The sequence below is a fragment of the Sinohyriopsis cumingii genome, chromosome 15 (genome assembly GCF_028554795.1).
Source record: "Sinohyriopsis cumingii isolate HCF-2022 chromosome 15, ASM2855479v2, whole genome shotgun sequence".
NCBI lineage: Eukaryota > Metazoa > Mollusca > Bivalvia > Unionida > Unionidae > Sinohyriopsis > Sinohyriopsis cumingii.
In genome coordinates, this window is record NC_142975.1 from 9818626 (window position 1) to 9840691 (window position 22066).

General features: G+C 35.4%; 1 protein-coding gene across 4 annotated transcripts in view; it reads left to right on the forward strand.

The window, feature by feature from the left end:
* LOC149781245 (uncharacterized) overlaps nt 1-22066 on the forward strand; it is a 306624-nt gene that overhangs the window by 211894 nt on the left and 72664 nt on the right. For 3 of the 4 annotated variants that reach the window (XM_089935329.1, XM_089935328.1, XM_089935330.1), the window contains exons 14-18: nt 2410-2742; nt 5514-5700; nt 8457-8582; nt 12681-12809; nt 20248-20376. In XM_089935329.1, the coding sequence (XP_089791455.1) occupies nt 2410-2742; nt 5514-5700; nt 8457-8582; nt 12681-12809; nt 20248-20376 (904 nt within the window). The remainder of the gene's footprint in view (nt 1-2409; nt 2743-5513; nt 5701-8456; nt 8583-12680; nt 12810-20247; nt 20377-22066) is intronic. The other variant, XM_089935331.1, reaches the window with a different exon arrangement.

Sequence of the window (22066 nt, forward strand, 5' to 3'; positions counted from 1 at the left end):
TGTTAATTTTCATGCACATCAGTCATTAGATTTTGGACTTCATTTGCACAAAAATTAAAAAATGTTCAATTAACTAACTTCTTGAAACAAACTTTTTTAGTACAAAAAAATAATTATGATTTTTATGAAAAACTACATGAATTATGGTATATATAAAAAAATCATGCATGCTCAGTATCAGACTACATTTTTATGTTGACCTTTAATCTTCAGATGTTCTGAAAAACATTTTTTATTGATACCTAAGGATATTGAGGGTTGTAGAATTTCTCTGGTATACAGTTTCTTCCTTAATTATCATTTTAAGTAGATTCTTGGTTACGTTTTGCCAGAATCCAGAGGGAAATGGAGTGTGCTGACTCAGGTCTCACATGCATAGTTTTCATATGCTACTTTGAAGATGAATTTTTAGACAGCACTTTCATCTTTAATTTGGTCCATATAATCTGTGCTTATGTGTTTGCCACATTTAATCACTTATAAGTCAAGTCAAACTGCAAACAACAATGATCCAGATCTGCTATAGCACAGTGCACCTACACATCAGAGTCTTTGTTGCTTGTTGCACTAATTAATCCTTACAAACAGCACAGACCCAGAACTGTCAGCACACCAGGGTCTGTGCAGTTTGCAGTTGATCTTGTCTTATAAGTAAGTAAATATGGTAAATCTCTATGTCCAGGATAACTACTTTGCTTGATTACACAGAAAACACCTGACATTAAAGATAGTCATGTTTCTGTTCATATGTTGATGACCTATATAGAGGATTTTGCCATTAAGCAATTTCAATTTTTATTAGTTATTTTATCTTTGACATAAGGTGAAACGAAATATGTCATGATGTTGATTTTCTGTCTGTTTGTATGTCAGCCATCTATCTATTTTGTTTCCACACAGTAACTTGAGTTCTGAAAAATGTGCTGTGACCAGACTTTGTAGGTGGGTAGCTTGCATTTTGAGTGAGAAAGTTATCATTTGTATTTGGGCTTAAAAGGTCAAAGCTCAAGATCACAGCAACTGAAAGAAAGGAAACTCTTTCTGCACAGTAGTTTGATTCTAGACCAGGCTTGTAAATGGATTGCATTTGAGATAATAAGGACATTGCACTGTTTGGGGGGAGAGGTCAAATGGTCAAAGGTCAAGGTCATTGTAATTTTAAAGAAATTTTTTTCTTCTTCAGAATATCTTGAGTTCTTTATCACCTCCTTTGACCAAACTCTTTTGATGACTTGCAGTTGAGATATTCATTTTGGGATATTCATTTTGAGATATTCATTTTGAGATATTCATTTTGGGACCGAAAGGCCACTGTCACATGGACTGTCATGAGTGAAAAATGATTCCCCCAAACTATGCAAGTTCTGCAAGCATGGCTTAAAAAATATTGTAGATGTCTTGCATTTTGGCAAGGAAGACACCTATTTCTTGACCAAACCTTATTGGTGGCTTGAAGTTAGGGTTCTAGCAAGAAAGAACCCTATAAATTGTATCTATATATGTACATAGCAGAAACCAGTACTGGTATTTAACTCTGGGGGTGGAGTGTGCACTTTAGTTATAGTTCTTAAGGGGTGCTAACTTGAAAGGTTCCACCAACCAGGTGCTCACAAAACAACAGTTTATATAAAGGAAGAGTTTCTAAATTGTTCTGTATTTCAAATATTAACAACAAACCATGTAGAATTATTAGTAACTTGATTGTCTACAAAGGTTTTAGTTTCAAAGTCCGCTTTGGATTTACATTTTTATGTGTCTGTTTGGTTTGAGTTTGATAAAGTAATCAATGGTGTCTGCTGCTTGTCTCATACCCATCACTATCTTGAATAGGTAAGTGAGCCTATTGAACTTGCATCGTTGTTGAAGGCTTAGGAAGTTCCAGAACTTGTAGCATCCTGGATTCATCATGAGATCTATAATTCTTTTGAATAAATCATGCTGCTTGGCACAGAATCATTTTGATGGATTGTATATCTTTCAAAGTGCGGTAGGGGTCCCATATCGATGAACCATACTTGAGTGCTGATCAGACCAAAGATATATATGCAATCCTTCTACTCTCATGAGGGCCGCAGTTCTTTAAATTCCATTTTAAGAACCCTAATATCAAGTTTGCTTTACAGCAGATAATGTTGTTGCAGCTAGAGCCCCATTGGAGATCCTATGAGATGAAAACCCCTAGGTATGGACTTGTTGGTACCTACAATATAATTATAATTCTCAAAAGAAAGTAATACATTTCCGCTAGGTAAGTTTTGTTGCAAACTGTGTACCTTGACTACTTTTTGCAATATTTCTTCAAATACCTGCCTATTTTCAGTCTTAAAAGTTAAAGGTTTTGACTTTCTAGTGTAAAATTGTCTTCAAGTAATTAATCCACCATATTACTTCATGAATTTCCTCTTGCAGGATTATTACGGAGAACACTGTAACAGTATATGTACCTGTCGGAATGGGGGATCATGTCATCATATTACTGGAAAATGCACATGTCCTCCAGGTGTCAAGGGAGAGAACTGTGAGGATGGCTGCCCTCCTGGGTATTATGGGACGGACTGTTCTAAGAAGTGTGTCAAACCTTGTCCTAGTGGATACTGTAATAGGCTGTTTGGGCACTGTGAGTGTTCCCCAGGACTGTATGGGCCATTCTGTAACACTCCATGTCCTGACAGATTCTGGGGGCCCAACTGTGCAATGCCATGTGACTGTGTCCATAACAGTACAAAGAAATGTATCCCAGAGGTATAGTGTTTGAAGACTAGTAGTCTAAAATTAGCTTGCCTCTAAACATTGTGTTCATGTCCATACAACTTCCATAATTTCAGTCACTCATTCTATCCATTTCTTTATGTGGATTTATCCATCAATCTAGTCATCCATTCATTATTCATTCTTCATTAATTTCATCCATCCAAATAGCGCAGTTAATCACCATGCAGTGAGCTAGTCACATTCCTTTGGTTCACGTTATTTAACCATCCATCCTTATAGTTGCTTGCTTATTGACAATTTTGCTCTGTATTAAAGTTCTAGACCCCCTCCCCTCTAATGATAATGGGAATATTGTGAAACAAATTTCTGAGACAAAGTTTTACCATACAGGGAAAGACAACACTGTCTCACATGATTTGATGACATTAGATTAAACCTGTTCCCTCCAAATTCAAGTATCCAAGGAAATTCATACCAATAGGTTTTACACTTTTACTAATAATATAATGTTTTGCATCACTTGTTGTCATGCCTGGTTAGCATTCTGTGAACAGAAGAATTCAGGTTCTGTTTGAATTCTGTCCAGAGCAGCTGGCCAGGTTGACTGCCATGGTGTGTCTCTAGACCAGACCAGGTCAGGTTGATTGCTGTGGTGTGTCTCTATACCAGACTAGGCCAGGTTGATTGCCATGGTGTGCCTCTAGACCAGACCAGGCCAGGTTGACTGCCAATTGTGTGTCTCTAGACCAGACCAGGCCAGACCAGATTGACTGTTGCAGTGTGTACTCAAGACCAGACACTTTACTCTGGTATCAAACCAAACAAATTAATAATAAATGGATGGGGGGAGTTTGTGTAACACATCATTTTAAATTTAAGAAATTTCAGGATTTTCAGCTGTTTAATATATGCTGAAAATAAGAAAAAATGTATTCATAATTAATTTTTTTTTAATTAGGATATTTGAACAATTTTCTACAAAAACTTGAATGCTTTAAGTGTTTGGAATTGTAAATATGTTAAGTTGGAGAAAGGAAACATGAAATGTACATTGCTTAGACTGAAAGAAAGCATGATGATGCATTTGACAAGTTTAAATTTGTTTATATTTTTTTATAATTGCAAATTTAAAAAGTGAAAGTTCCAAACTGTTGAACTTCAATATATAAAACTTGTTACATTGTTAGAAATTGTTCAAATATCTAAACATGTAACATTTGGAGTTCAAATTTTTGAACAAAAATATGAAACTTTAAAAGTTTAATATTTAGGATTTGAACCAAATATTTTAAAGTTAGATTTTGGACCTAAAGTCTTAAAAGAATCCCTAACAATTCAGATAACTTCAAATTTGACTAACTGTTACACAAACATTGGGGAAGCATTGTAGAAATGTCATAATTCCATTGCTTAAAGCTAATGCAGTTGTTGCCAAATCTCTGTCCTTGACCTAGATGTAATACAAAAATCCATGCACATTGTACCTTTTCTTGACTACTTGCATTTTTTAATGTGTGGAGAATGTAAAATCAACTCACAGAATCCTGGGGTATTTTTGCATGGGTGGGGGTGAGTTACTGTAATTATCTATGAATCACCACAGAGTAATATTTATGAGTAATAACTTATTAACTTATCCCTCACATACATTGTTGGTATGTGGGTTACCCTGAATAGTCACTGAGTTTACACTCCACATGGTAGGTGGAAACAAATGTGGTACTCTTAGTTTTGTTAAAAGACAATGTTTCTAGTCTGTACTCTCTCTCTCTCTCTCTCTCTCAGCTTGTCAAAATGAACCAGTAAGATAGAGGGCATTGGAGTACTTCACTAGTGTTTTCAGACTCTGCTGGTTTCTTATGCATAATGGCATTGATGCCGTCTTGAAATTGATTGGTGTATTGGACATCACAGACAAAAGGAAGGTACTAGCCAAACCAATCTTCTTTTAGAAATCAAGATGTGCTATTTTTTTATCCTAAGCATATTACATATTACAAGATTAAACTATTACTTTAAAATGATTCTGTTTTCATCATCTTGACTTTATCTCCTATGTGTATGTCATTGTGACTGTCCTAAGTGCAGTTGTGACTTTTTGCCCTTTGCACCTAGCAGCATTATAAAATTCAAAGTGTCACTTTATTTCCCGTGACTGTTTGCCCTTTGCACCTAGCAGCATTATAAAATTCAAATTGTGATTTTATGTCCTGTGACCTTTTGTCCTCTACACCTAGCAACATTATAAAGTTCAAATTGTGACTTTATGTCCAGTGACCTTTTGCCCTTTGCACCTAGCAACATTATAAAGTTCAAATTGTGACTTTATGTCCAGTGACCTTTTGTCCTATATGTACATCATTACTATGATGATTCAAATTGTGACTTTTTGTCCAGTGACTTTCTGTCCTTTGTGTATTTGTGACATTTTGCCCGTGACTTATTATCTGTTCGCTAAAATGAAATGCCCCATTTCCAGATTTTAATCTTCTCTGTGCTCTTTTGGGGTGACTGGCATCATACCCATTAGAGGTTCTCTCTTTAGTACCAATATCCTATTTGGTATAGTTAGGCATACATTTCATATATATTTAAAATACTACCTAATTCTTGAGAGCCTGAATTCTTGGGAAGATTTTAAATTAGTTTTGGATATAAATTACTCAAGAAAAACACAGGAGTTTAATTTAAGTTGAGCTTTAGTTTCTGCGGTTTTATTGTTTTTTTTTTTCTTTCTTCGTTTTGAGCGATGCAAATTAGGATTTATGCATTAAATAAGACATGTATATTTGACCTTTCAGACTGGGGAATGTATTTGTCTACCAGGATACCGTGGTATCATTTGTAAAGATTCTTGCCCAGTTGGCTATTTTGGTCAGGACTGTGCATCAAAATGTAGCTGTCCTGAAGGTGTGGTCTGTGATCATGTGACTGGACACTGTGTTCGTAATTGTCCTGCAGGACTGACCGGAGATAACTGCAATAAGTGTAAGAATAATTTATTATGAAGCAGTATAGTTTTCTAGTTTTGTTATCAATTATTTTTTGTCTTCCAGGGTATGTAAATTTCTTTGTTTGATTTCATCCCTCATATATATATATATATATATATATATATATATATATATATATATATATATATATATATATATAAGCTTCAGTTTGCTTAAGATCATCTCTATTTTCACCTGCAGGAGTTTATTCTGTTTCATTATAAGTTGTGTCTGCCGTTTATGTGTGTTGCTTCCTTTTGAATAGAGAGTGAATATTATCACCAGGGTGTGTTGCTTCCTTTTGAATAGAGAGTGAATATTATCACCAGGGTGGTATTATAATACCGTGTATACTCACTTATTAGTGAAATAAACTGGAAACTGCACAGACCCAGATCTGCCATCACATAATGCTCTGTCAGATCTTGGTCTATGTAGCTTGCTATGAGTAATCAGTACAACAAACAACATACCCATGATTTGCTGTTGCAGATCAGAGTCTGTGTTGTTTGCAGTTGGGTTCAACTTGTACCTGAGTATATATGGTAAAACAGTGGTTATTAACAAGTGTTTTAGGTTTCGTAATTTATGAAAAGCTATAGTCTATGTCAGAAAAAATATTTCTCCCCTGACCTGAATTTGTCATCTTTCAGACAAAACTGTATCATTTCAGTTATTTACAATTATACTATCTTTTTTACAATGCACAGACTTATTTACAAGTATACTGACTTATTTAAAATTATATGGGCTGTTTACAATACAATTACTCGTTTACAGTGCACTCACTTGTTTAAAATTATATGGATTTGTTTACATTGCACTGACTTGTTTACAATTATACTGACTTGTTTGCAAGTATACTGACTTGTTTGCAATTATACTAACCTGATTACAGTTATACAATATGTTTACAGTACAGCTAGACTGATTGTAGTAGTCTTACGAAAGGACCTTATTTGACTTCCTTTGTCATGCAACAAGACCATAGTCATAGTTACATGTGCTTCTTGTAATTTGTTGTTGGATTTGTGATATTATCCATTTCTTTTTTTGTAGAAATTAATTGTTATAATCTTATCAGACAAATCTTGATTAGAAAATATATTTTTTTATACTAGGTCTGTTATTTCACAACACATAATGTCAATGTGTATCCCATCAGGTTATTTTTAGTGAGTTTATGATATTGCCCTGCATCCAGATACATTTTTATGTTTAAACGTCTTCTACAAAAACAATTGGACAAATTTCAACCAGATTTGGACAGAGGGCATCCTGGCACTATCATGGGGTTTTAAGTTTTGTACAAATGCCATAAAATGTGGCCACCTGATTAATAAAAGTATTAATCCCTTTAGATGCTGTTTTAAAAAATCACTCAGAATTATTGAAGTAAAGAACTTCTGAATTTATGGAAATGATGACAATCTTTCATAAAACTTGGCCAACATTGCTAAAAATAGAATTAGCATTTTTGTTGCTGTTGTGTCAGATCCACTATGGAATTGGGGAACCGCTTCATATGGAAAAAAATAAGCTACACTTGTTTACAAAGTCATTTTTAATTCATAGAATATTATTCTTTAAAAATCCAGGAAACATAAACTTCTGATTATTCTTTCATCAGTCAAAAATGGGGCCTTGGGGTAGCAGCCAAGATTTACTTATGTTTCTGGTAGCATACAGGGAGGACAAAATGTAGACGTACAGTCTAAATCAATTTGAGAGGGGAATTGCTGCTTTGAATGTCAAATCCCATCATGGATCTAGGTTCAGTAGGGAGGATAAAACAGATCATAGACACATGGGTGATGGATTTATTAATTTCTACAATAAATGTTAAGATTTCTTGCATTATATGCTTTGAATCTGTTGCTGTAGAATCCGACTACAGAACAGAATTTTACAGTTTCCTTGACTCCTAAAATAACTAGGCTCAGATTAGTTTTGTTGAGACTGTACTTGTTTTCAGATCCCTCCACATCATGCAGAGCAGCAGCATTTTTGTGCTTAGATTTCAATGTGCTGAAATTACATTTTAATAATTCTCAGCAGATCTCTTTTAAAGAAAAATGCTTGCTCTGCACTAATTTTATTACTGTCTTTTCTTTCTTCTTTTTTGTTGTTAAAAGTATGAGAGGTAGATATATTTACCTACAAATATAGATTTGGTAATTTACATGATTCAGTCATTGGTAGTTTAGGCAGAAAACCCTCCAAAATATCCACATGGAAAAACAAAGGCAAAGAAGTTATAAAATAAAATAAAAGAAAATTTTTGTGAAAAAAAACCCCAGCATTTTTGGTAAGAAGAAGAAAATACATTTATTTACCATCAGCTTCATATTCATATCCAGCTAATGGTAATTCAGAACTTCTATGAAAATCTTGATTTTGATTAGATCGTTCAAATTTGTATAATGTATTGACAAATGATATTAATCATTTTAAAAGGAATTTGGTAGCAAATTTTGATTTACTGTGATTTAGAAATTTCTAACTGGACAACTAGAAGATTTTGCTTTGCAACCAGATTTTGCAGTCTCGTTCATTTGGCAACCATGCTTTTTAAAGATTTTTTTACCTCTAGCAGTTTGGCTCTCATACTTTTTGCTTCTTCACCTCTTGAATTCATAGAACATCATAGTGTTTATGCCTTTTTTCCATGCATATTTTATAATGTTTTTCCTCATAGATTTTATGTTTTCTTGTTTTCTTTATTTCCTTTTTTGATATGATGCTTTGTAGCATGTGATGCAGGTCAGTACGGTCCAGATTGCCGTTTAACATGCACATGTGGTGGCCACAAGTGCCACCCTGAGACAGGGGACTGCATGTGTCCACCAGGCAGAATGGGAATACTGTGTGCTGAGAGTGAGTCATTTATTAGCTGTTCTGATTACTGTCAGTCACAATATCTTTGTGTCATTATTTCTGGAAATCTGACGTACATAATAAATGAATTTTTGCTATTCAATGATGGCATAATGTGTAGGCTTATTTATTTTCTTGTCTCTTCAGGAATAATATTTTTAAAATCAGTTTTTGTCTCACTAATTCACCGTAAACTAAAAGATATGAAACCAGTTTTCATAAATTTATGTTTTCACACAATCCAATATCTTCAATACTACAATGAAATGAGATTTTATGTATACCTGTATATGTGCCTTTGTGTCTGTCTTATCAACATAATGCACAATTACACAAAAGTAATTGGATTAACATTAAAATATCATAGCTATTTATATTTAGCTGGAGATAATCTCAACATATTTTCATACCCTTTTTTGACCGAGAGATAGAATTCCTTGCCTATTATATAACTCGTTTATGTACATGAAGATTCATGTGCAAGATTGATTCTTTGAATCAGATGTTTTAAAAACTTCATTCAGTTTCACAAATGATATTAAAGCGGAATATCTGATAAATATTTGCTTTTAGCTCAATTGGTCATAAACGGAAGATCTTATGGGATGGTCTGTTGCCTGCAGTAACAGCCCTAGCACACATGTAGCTAGATTTGGGTCATTGTGGTGGAGCCCTCTGCTCCTAAAGCAAGGGGCCCCCTGTGAGCATGGCATTTGGAAAAAAATTTTAAAAAAGTTTTTTATATATATTGAACTTAAAATTTTCTTCCATTGCTATAAAATTACTTTCTGTCTTTATATATATTTAAAACATTACTTATTATGCGATGGACCTCTGTGAGTGCAGGACCAAATCGGCCTATGGCTGTCCCTGGTAGCCCATCATTTATTGTTTGTATGCTGTCTATAAATACATTATCACAAGTTTAGTATTGTGGCTTCTCCTAAACTACTTAAATGATAGCCATGAAACTTGGCACACACATTCATGCCATGGCCTGGTTGGCCCTGGATGAAAATGGTCATGCTCACACAACCAATATGTGGTAGCATCTTAAGGAACTTCTTATTGCTACTTACCCTGAATGGTGGTATTGGGATAAGGTTTTGAGTAAAAGACTTCTTATAATGTCTAGGTGTTCCAAACTGAAAATGGTGCTGATATGAAGTTCAATAAGGCCACAATGGCAGCCATCTTTCTTGCTACTCCTCCTGAATGGATGGTCATATCAACATTTGTTTTTCACTAAAAGACTTCTTTTGATATCTGCTTGGTCCTAATATGGCTGCCACACTGGCCAGCTTAAAAATTGTGTTATGGCTACCTCTTCGTGAGATGATTATGTCAACATGGGTTTCGGTGAAAGACTTGTGATTTCTACTTGGTCCTAAACAGAAATGATGCTGATCTAAAGTCCAATATGGCCACAATTGCAACCATTTTGAAAATCTACTTATTGCAACTTCTTATTAACAGAAAGTTATATTGATGTGAGTTTTGACCAAAAGACTTCTTACGACCACTCCTGTGGCCTATTGGTTAGAACACCTGCCTCAGATGCAGGAGGTTGTGGGTTTGAACCCTGACCGAGTCATACCAGAGACTTATAAAAATGATACTAACAGCTGCCTCACTGGTACTCAGGATTAACACATTAACCCCTGAACCAAACAGCTAGGCAGTCCCCTTCAGCATACTTGCAGAGATCACCGAGAGGAGTGTTAGCCTTACCAGTGCCTGTACCCGTGAGACAGCAGTTCTCAATAAAAGTACATACATAATGGTATAAATTTCATGCTACTTGCAGAAATAAAAATAATGCATAAAGATGAATGCTTTTATTACCAGTTTGTTGCCATGAATAATCCATAAAATCCATTATGAATTCACATTGAATAATACCATCAACACATGAAATTCCACTTGTCATCTTTCTTGTAAACTTAACATACTGTACACAAATGGGCATATTTTACTTGCTCGTTACTTACCTTTCTTCTTTAGAACTCTCACTGAAAATTTTAAAACTAATAAAACACTTAACAAACCTTGAATTATGAACACTCATGATAACAACATTCATTTCCCAAACCTTTATTTAACGATTCTTCAAAAGAAAAAAAAAGCTCAAAAAAATTAAATTAATTTCTATCAGGGTCTAAATCCATTGTTGGCCCTGGTGTTGGTCCTTTTGTCATTGTGTGTTTTATCATTTACAATCCATCGATCAGCCCTTCTTTCATTTCCTCTTCTTTTTCTTCTACATTCTCATTCTCATCACTACTGCTGTTATCTCCTGTAGCTATTTCGATGTCACTATCAATCTTGTCTGATTAAAATCCTTAAAATTCTCTGTCCGAATCTGTCAAGTAAAAGTCTGCTTCCAGTTGCTGATTCTCATCCGTTTGCATCATTTTCAGATGTATATATTTTCACTATTTCTGCTGCTATTGAAGTCAGATTTTTTTCCCCTCTGTTCAGCAATGTTCACTCTATCTATGTAAGCCAAACTATTATTGGTTAACTGCTTGTATAATTAGGAAATAGCTTCAAATCAACCAATGGTTGGCACCGATTTAACTCGTCATGTGGGATACAGGCCTAGACAAATACTGCCACTCAAACTCGGCGCCCAGGATACAAGCTAGGTAAACTCAGCCACGTTATCAAGGCACTTGGGAGATGAGGGAGGTAAAGTACGATGAGTTATCGAGGCAGCAGGGGTTAATGTGTTAAGAGGTTAGTATCCACTCCAGTGGCTTAGTGGTTAGAGTGTCCAATTTGGATGCGAGAGGTCATGGGTTCAAACCCCAGCCGAGTCATACTAAGACTTATAAAAATGATACTACAGCTGCCTCACTTGCACTCATCATTAAGAGGCTAGTGTTAGGACTGGTTGGCCTGGTGTCAGTATAATATGACTGGGAGGGACATCATGTTACTTGTCTGTGGCATGATGCCCCAGTAATAGACAACACTATAAGCTACAACACTGTAGACATGATAGCAATATGATTGCAAAATTGTTAAAGCTACATTTAAAATCACACACACAAACACACACACACACACACACACACACACCAAAAGACTTTTTATGATGTCTTGTTGGTTTTAGATTAACATACTGCTGATCTGGCCACCACACAGTGACCATCTTGAAAGTCTTGTTATTGTTTCCTCCTGATTCTTTGGTCATCTGGCCACCACACAGTGACCATCTTGAAAGTCTTGTTATTGTTTCCTCCTGATTCTTTGGTCATCTGGCCACCACACAGTGACCATCTTGAAAGTCTTGTTATTGTTTCCTCCTGATTCTTTGGTCATCTGGCCACCACACAGTGACCATCTTGAAAGTCTTGTTATTGTTTCCTCTTGATTCTTTGGTCATCTGGCCACCACACAGTGACCATCTTGAAAGTCTTGTTATTGTTTCCTCCTGATTCTTTGGTCATCTGGCCACCACACAGTGACCATCTCGAAAATCTTGTTATTGTTTCCTCCTGATTGTTTGGTCTTCTGGCCACCACACAGTGACCATCTCGAAAGTCTTGTTATTGTTTCCTCCTGATTCTTTGGTCTTCACTAGAAGACTTCTTATAATGTATTCTTCACTAAATGAAAATGGAGCTGATTTGATATCCGGTATGGCCACCTCAGCATCCTTTTAGAAAATCTTGTTATCTCTACTCATTCTCAACAGAAAGTCATATGTCATGGGTTTTCAGCAATAGATTTCTTGTGATGTCTACTTGGTCCTACATGAAAACAGTGCTAATCTGGGTCTAATATGGGTGTCACAGTGGCCAGCATGAAAATCTTATTATCACTACTTCTCCTGAATGATGGTCAGATCATCATGGGGTTTCCACTCAAAGTCTTCCTAAGCTGTTTGTTTTTTATTTTAAATTAAAATGGTGCTGATCTGACAGCCAAATTAAACTTTCCTATACAAATTTGGAAATATCTGATGTACAGTTTTGATAACTGACCTCAGAGAGAAACACCAAAAAAATACTTCTTCAAACTGTTGCATTCAAACTGTTGTAAATTCTATCGTTGTATTGTTTGTTAATACAATTCTTTTTTCCCTCTCAGCATGTTACCGAGGTGCATGGGGAGTCAACTGCCGCAATCAGTGTGACTGTGTGAATGGTGCACCTTGCGACCTAGTGACAGGCGAGTGCCTTTGTCCTGCAGGATGGTTTGGCAAACAGTGTGGAGAGAGTAAGTAGCCATGCATTTATCCTAAATGATAGTAGAGCAATAATAGAAGTGGATACAAATTTAACTTGAAAATGTAGCTCTGAAGTGTCAAGTTTATGAATGTGATTCTGTGGTTTTACTTGGAAGAAACTTCTAATTATTCAGTTCTCATTTATTGCCTGCAAATTTGAAATAAATTTTCAGTTATTACTTTTGGGGATTTTAAGGCTTTGTGTTTAAAGTTGAATCTTGTGCTAAAATGTTTCAAGTATGCAGAACACATAATGATGAAAATGTATTAAGAATGAATCACTGTTTTAAAATGCACTTGTCTTAAACTAATTCTAGTCTAACTTTAAAACCAACTTTGAATCCTAACTTCAAAGCTTAACCTTTGAAATCTAACCTTGAAATCAAACTTTCAAGCCTACCTTTGAAATCTAACCTTGAAATCAAACTTTCAAGCCTACCTTTGAAATCTAACCTTGAAATCAAACTTTCAAGCCTACCTTTGAAATCTAACCTTGAAATCAAACTTTCAAGCCTACCTTTGAAATCTAACCTTGAAATCAAACTTTCAAGCCTACCTTTGAAATCTAACCTTGAAATTAAACTTTCAAGCCTACCTTTGAAATCTAACCTTGAAATCAAACTTTCAAGCCTACCTTTGAAATCTAACCTTGAAATCAAACTTTCAAGCCTACCTTTGAAATCTAACCTTGAAATCAAACTTTTAAGCCTACCTTTGAAATCTAACCTTGAAATCAAACTTTCAAGCCTACCTTTGAAATCTAACCTTGAAATCAAACTTTCAAGCCTACCTTTGAAATCTAACCTTGAAATCAAACTTTCAAGCCTACCTTTGAAATCTAACCTTGAAATCAAACTTTCAAGCCTACCTTTGAAATCTAACCTTGAAATCAAACTTTCAAGTCTACCTTTGAAATCTTACCTTGGACAGAGTAGGAGGATGATATTGTACGTAACAGAGTTGGTGTGTTTTTATTGGCATGATGCCCTTTTTTTCTCAGTATGCATTTAACATTTGTTTTAAGCAATACTTTTAGACTTTTATTTTTTTCAAGTTGAAAAATCTATTAGATGTTTAACAGAAACATTTTGTATGTGTATACAAATTATTACCTTCATACCCATTGTAGTGGCACTTGAAAGTATGTAAGTTTGGAAGGAGAAATGCATTCATTGTATTTTGGCCATTTGACTTTGAAAGAACACAACTGAAACTATACATTGTAATAAAATTTATCTGATAGGGGTAACAAGATTACAGGCTTGTAATTGCAGTTGGTAAAATTACTTGATCACCTACCACTTAAACATGTTTTTTTTCTTCTTTCTGAAAGTTCATTATAAAATGGCAGTGGAAAAGATTTCTAAACTGTGTTGAAACAAAGCCCGTAACATGTAAATGAAAGAAAATACACAAGTGACTTCATACCATACTGTTCTTCCTCATTTCATTGTTCCTAATATGACATTACTGTAACTATTCATAGACAACACACACTGAAGTATTACATTTGATATATGAGTGAATTAAATCCCTTCTTTCTAACCAATTAAAAAAAAATCTCATGGCAAATTTGTTTTTGCTTTCATTACAGAACAAGGCAAAGTTTAATTTTTTTAGGTGACTAAGTCACCTACTTTACCTGATAGTGTGACTACTGTGAGGCGAAGTTTACATTTTTGGTGGTGACTAAGTCACCCGTTTCACCTGGTAGCATGACTATTGTACGTGATCCCTGTCTATGACTTTTTGATCTGTGATAGAGTAGGAACACTAGAGACATACATAAATAATGTTTAATGTGTTTAAAATTCTCAAACCTAAAATGTTTATGGACTTTTGCTGATTACATAGAACTGGAAGAGCACCAGACTCCTAATCCAAGGGTTGTAGGTTCAATACCTTACCAAGCCAGCTCGGTCTGCTGGCTTGGTGTGCCGTGGGGAACCTCGCCATGATACAGCCTGCAACATGTTCACTGTGCTGTTAAAACCAACAAATTCTTCCACATATTTTACATTACATTAGATGATCAAAATTTGACAATGGTTCCATTTTGAATGGATCGCCTGTAAATCTCACCTGCTTGATCCAATAAATAATTAGGGACTTCAACTTTGTCCATTTGAACCCTCCCATCTGAAAGCCTCTTTGTTGAGGCAAATCAATCATCTTTTTATCTCAGTTGAATGGGACTGCTGCAGTGGCCTAGTTGTTAGAGCATCTGCCTTGGATGCTGGAGGTCATTGGTTTGAACCTTGGCTAAGTTGTACTAAAGACTTATAAAAATGGTACTAATGTCTGCCTCACTAAGTGCTGAGCATAAAGGGGTTAGTGTTAGGACTGGCCGGGCCTGGTGTCCGGATAATGTGACTGGATAGGATGAATGAAAACTGTTTTATCAGTATACTACCAAACTGTCCTCAAATGCATCAAATCCCACACATGACATCATCTATAGGGCAATATACTACATCCTGTACCACATCTTGTACCACATCCTGTACCACATCTTGTACCACATCATGTACCACATCTTGTACCACATCCTGTACCACATCTTGTACCACATCCTGTACCACATCTTGTACCATATCATGTACCACATCTTGTATCACATCCTGTACCACATCTTGTGCCACATCTTGTACCACATCTTGTGCCATAAGATTCAAAATTTCATTCCACCATTTGGTATGAGTTTATCCTGATAAAAAAATGGGAATAAGTGTTGCAAATATTGCAAAATTATTCTCAATTAACCACCATGGTTACCGAAACCTCCAAAATAAATATAATTTATTTGATGTTTGTGAATTCAAAAGTTCTCTTCAAATCCTGTAATTTTTCAAAGTAAATTCAATGAAATTAAAGCCTTGTAGTGTAGCAATAAAGGCCTATATACAGACATACAGAAAGATGGAAAAGAGGCTGGAACTCCCATTGCATCATCCTGTATCACCATGTTTATCTCAAGCCTTTTGCCAGATAAAGCCTCTGTTTTTACTGCTAAAATGGCAGTCATACTCAAATTTGTTAAACTTCACTGTAACCTCCCAAAAACAAATTTTATCATCTTTTCAGTTTCCCATTTCCATGCCAAAAGCCTTGGAAAACCTGCAATTTGAGAATCTATTAATAATGCAGATCTTACATTAAATACAATCTGAAAAAAGTATTATGTACTTTTGGCTGACTAGTCACATTGGTATTAAGGGCAGTGAAAGGGATGAAGCAGCCAAAGCTGTTTCCAAATGGAAAATTCCATATACAGGCATCTGCTGACTTACAAGATGTGAATTTTGCATTTATCACAATTTTGTATGAATTTAATCTTTATTTAATTTTTTTGTGACGAGGAAAACCTAATGAAATTATTTGTCTAAAAAAATAAATTACAACTCATAAATGGTTATCATAAATAGTATTATAGTTAATTGATTTACATATTCTTAATGAAAATTCAATGCTGTGTAACCATAATTTCGAATTATGCAAGTTCAAGTAATGTAACCACGTGGGAATGTTGCAAGTATCATGAAAAGTTGGGAGTTAGCTGTACTGACTTCCAATTTTTTATAAATCAAGTTAGCTGTACTGACTTCTGATTTTTTATAAATCAAGTTAGCTGTACTGACTTCCGATTTTTTATAAATCAAGTTAGCTGTACTGACTTCCGATTTTTTATAAATCAAGTTAGCTGTACTGACTTCCGATTTTTTATAAATCAAGTTAGCTGTACTGACTTCCGATTTTTTATAAATCAAGTTAGCTGTACTGACTTCCGATTTTTTATAAATCAAGTTAGCTGTACTGACTTCCGATTTTTTATAAATCAAGTTAGCTGTACTGACTTCCGATATATAAATCGGCATTTCTATACACAAAGCAAAATATGTAGAACAAAACTTTCACAACCAAGGTCAAGGCCACCTTGGGAGAGTGGCATCCCTCATAACGGAACAAATTGCAGAGAGGTGGTATTGTACTGATTACATATTGGATGCACTTGATTCATTCATACCTACTGAATGGTGAACAGTAGACCAGAGTGCACTCCATGCCACTGTCTGCTGGCAGTAGAACACTCTGTGAGACAGGAGTATTTTGAAGTGAGCTGAATATATAATGATACTCCAAAAGAGAAAATCTTGGAATATTTTAGGAAAAGCAATTTATTTAATAAAATTGGACATTTTAAAAATGACTTTACATGTTTTACCTTCATCTTTTATTATATTCTGTTTATGGGAATTTACATTCATTTTAGTACCTAAAGTTTATATCCTTTTTGGATGGCTTTATCTTACTAGATTTTGTATAAAATTCTTTATAACATTTTAATCCTTGGAGCTTTACCTTTTAAAATCACCAGATAGTCAGTCTTGTCATGATGTGCCATTATATCCTACAGACGCTACCTTGTTTTCATCTGTCCATCATGTAAACACAATTGTGTTATCACTAAGTTTCCTAAATTACTTGGCAGATTGCTGTGAAGCTTTACACATGCATTTCTTCCAAGGCTTAGTTGGTCCTGAATCAAAATGGCGCCCCTAGGACAGCCAACACACAGTGACCATCTTGAAAACCTTATTAATGCTACTCCTCATACTAACATGGGGTTTACAATAAATCATCTCTTATGATGCCTAATTGGTCTTAATTGTAAATGAGACCAATGTGAAGTCCAATATGGCTGCCACAGTGACCATCTTGAAAACCTACTGAATGGTTGGTCATACCAACATGGAGTTTTCATTAATAGACTTCATGTGATGTCTATTTGGTTCTAAATAAAAATGGTGCTGATCTGACATCCAGTGTAGACAATGTAGCATCTAGCTAGTCACTTTTTCTCCTGATTAGAAATTCACACTGACTTAGAACTTTCACAATAAGACCTGTTATGGTCCTAGAAAATCAAGTTTCCAATCTGACATCGAGTATGGCCATCATGACAATCATCACGAAAATTTTCTTATTTTTGTTGCATGGATATTCATATGGACAAGGACCACTCTGGTGGCCTAAGTGGTTAGAGTGTCCACCTTGGATGTGGGAGGTCACGTGTTTTACCACTCTGGTGGCCTAAGTGGTTAGAGTGTCCACCTTGGATGTGGGAGGTCACGTGTTTTACCACTCTGGTGGCCTAAGTGGTTAGAGTATCCACCTTGGATGTGGGAGGTCACGTGTTTTACCACTCTGGTGGCCTAAGTGGTTAGAGTGTCCACCTTGGATGCGGGAGGTCACATGTTTTACCACTCTGGTGGCCGAAGTGGTTAGAGTGTCCACCTTGGATGCAGGAGGTCACATGTTTGACTACTCTGGTGGCCTAAGTGGTTAGAGTGTCCACCTTGGATGTGGCAGGTCACATGTTTGAACCCTGGCTGAGTGATACCAAAGACTTATAAAAATGGTACTAGCAGCTGCCTCTCTTGGCATTCAGCATCAATAGGTTAGTGTTAAGACTGGTCTGCCTGGTGTCAGGATAATGCGAATGGGTGGGACATGATGCCATGTGTTAGTGCTAGACATCATTCTAAACTGACACACTGCAGATATCGTTGCATGCAATAGGTCTCAAATTGTTAAAGCTACCTTAAAAGTCCAAAATCATACACACATATGGTCATGAGGTTTTCACCAAATGCATTCTTACCATATCTATTTGGTCCTAAATGAAAAAGATGGCAATCTTACATCCATTATGGCTGTTAAAATGGCTATTGTGACAGTCTTGGTATTGCTACATATCTTGAATGGATGGTCAGATTGAATGGATTTCATACTGAATGGATGGTCATATTGAATGGATTTCATACTAAATGGATGGTCATATTGAATGGATGGTCATGTTGAATGGATTTCATACTGAATGGATGGTCATATTAAATGGATTTCATACTGAATGGATGGTCATATTAAATGGATTTCATACTGAATGGATGGTCATATTAAATAGATTTCATACTGAATGGATAGTCATATTGAAGTGATGGTCATATTGAATGGATTGTCATATTGAAGCAATGGTAATATTGAAGGGATGGTCATATTAAATGGATGGTAATATTGAAGGGATGGTCATATTAAATGGATGGTTATACTGAAGGGATGGTCATATTAAATGGATGGTCATATTGAAGGGATGGTCATATTGAAGTGATGGTCAGATTGAAGGGATGGTCATATTGAAGTGATGGTAATATTGAAGGGATGGTCATATTAAATGGATGGTCATATTGAAAGGATGGTCATATTAAATGGATTTCATACTGAATGGATGGTCATATTGAAGTGATGGTCATATTGAATGGATTGTCATACTGAAGTGATGGTAATATTGAAGGGATGGTCATATTAAATGGATGGTAATATTAAAGGGATGGTTATATTAAATGGATGGTCATATTGAAGGGATGGTCATATTGAAGTGATGGTCAGATTGAAGGGATTGTCATATTGAAGTGATGGTAATATTGAAGGGATGGTCATATTAAATGGATGGTCATATTGAAAGGATGGTCATATTAAATGGATGGTCATATTGAAGGGATGGTCATATTGAAAGGATGGTCATATTAAATTGATGGTCATATTGAAGGGATGGTCATAATTGAAAGGATGGTCATATTAAATGGATGGTCATATTGAAGGGATGGTCATATTGAACCCAACTTTTTTTGACCCAAAATTTGCCCATGGTTGGAATCTGATTTTGTGTCTGGATTTTAGACTTTTTGGTCTCATATCTAAGGCAAATTGGTATAAACTGCAAACAGACAGATGAACCTTTGCAAAAAGTAGGATAAGATGGGCATTTGGAATAAAGAGTGGTCTCCATACAAAAATAATGGCTCCGTTAACTTTTAACTGTCTGCTCATGCGCGAGTCAAATAGCCAATGAAAAATGATGTTTCTATCACAAAACGGCAATATGTTATTGAAAGATGACCAGGGATTTGGTGTTTTTGAGTCTATTCAGAAATAGCTTTCCTACTCGATTTTCAGATGAAAATGACAAAATCTCCAGGGGTTAATGTGTTAAAACTTTCTCTTCTGGTGTGATTAATGTTAGAGTTATTGCCCTTTGTGTCCTGTGGCTGAAGGAATGTAAGACAGAAAACTAATTAGCTGGATATTCTTACATTTGAATGGATGTATGGTTGGTTCAATGATTACCCTCCAACCTCACCCGCCAAAAAATTGGCGAAAGTGTAAAAGTACAAAATATCTTGATTCAGAAACATCTGTAGCTGCACATGGTATTTCATATGACTTGTCCATTTAGAAATACATTTGTTTGATAACTTATGGATTAAGAAAAGTAGTCCGTTAATGTTCCTGTTTGAAAAGAAATCCTGAGGACATGAATACAAAGTAAATTTTACTGACACTTCAGACATTTTGTTCACTCCTCTTCAGAATGTCCTGAGGGTCGCTATGGAGACCAGTGTATGGAGCAGTGCTTATGTGAGAATGAGGCTCACTGTAACCCAATAGATGGATCCTGCATCTGTGTGGCTGGCTGGACAGGACAGCTGTGTGATAGAGGTGAGTCACACTAGGCTTTATGTGATATGCAAATGACACTGAGGCACTATGTAACAAAGGTGAGTGACACAGAGGCATGATCTGACAGGGGAGTTTCACTGCGGCACTATGTAATAAAGAGGGTAATAATGTTACTTCGTAGGCCATTAGTGCTGACACTGTCATGCACTTACAGTGACAGGTTAATTAATACAATGAGGTTTAATGATAAGTGAAATTAATTGGAAGTGCTGTGTAACAGAAATTAGCCATAGTATTACATTTTTTTGACACATGAGGATGAGGTTATATGTGAGCAAATATGTTATATGTACTGGTGTGGACCATATGACATGCAAGATCAGCTGTTAATGTTAAAAATCATACAATGCCTGTGTCTGCAGATCTGTCAATAATTTATTGATCACTTCACTTACATGAATCATAGGGTGGCAGTCGTTAATTTATACATTTCCATAATGTTTTTATTATTGCATATGAAATGTAAGTGTATGAAGTAGCTTATTGTAAAATGAAAAATAAAATCCAAAAGATAACAAATGTAAATCCACAAAGCTTGTTGGATAGGGTATTAGTGTGACTGAAGTTTGTTAGGCCAAACAAAAATTTGTGTTTCAGGTCAGCTAACCAACCAACCATATTGTTTTAAAAAAATGACATGCCTACCACAATATTAAAACCAGTGCAATAGGAAACATATTTATTTCTTGGCCTTATATCAGACTGGCACTATATGATGAACACAACTTGTTTGTCTCATTGTTGGACAGTGTTAATAGTATGACTGAGTTGTGTTATATCAGACTGTAGATGTGTATGATAGATATAACTTGCTTGTCTCATTGTTGGACAGTGTTAATAGTATGACTGAGTTGTGTTATATCAGACTGTAGCACTGTACGATAGATATAACTTGCTTGTCTCATTGTTGGACAGTGTTAATAGTATGACTGAGTTGTGTTATATCAAACTGTAGCACTGTATGATAGATATAACTTGCTTGTCTCATTGTTGGACAGTGTTAATAGTATGACTGAGGTGTGTTATATCAGACTGTAGCACTGTATGATAGATATAACTTGCTTGTCTCATTGTTGGACAGTGTTAATAGTATGACTGAGGTGTGTTATATCAGACTGTAGCACTGTACGATAGATATAACTTGCTTGTCTCATTGTTGGACAGTGTTAATAGTATGACTAAGGTGTGTTATATCAGACTGTAGCTCTGTATGATAGATATAACTTGCTTGTCTCATTGTTGGACAGTGTTAATAGTATGACTGAGGTGTATTATATCAGACTGTAGCTCTGTATGATAGATATAACTTGCTTGTCTCATTGTTGGACAGTGTTAATAGTATGACTGAGTTGTGTTATATCAGACTGTAGCACTGTATGATAGATATAACTTGCTTGTCTCATTGTTGGACAGTGTTAATAGTATGACTGAGGTGTATTATATCAGACTGTAGCTCTGTATGATAGATATAACTTGCTTGTCTCATTGTTGGACAGTGTTAATAGTATGACTGAGGTGTGTTATATCAGACTGTAGCACTGTATGATAGATATAACTTGCTTGTCTCATTGTTGGACAGTGTTAATAGTATGACTGAGGTGTATTATATCAGACTGTAGCTCTGTATGATAGATATAACTTGCTTGTCTCATTGTTGAATGATGTTTTC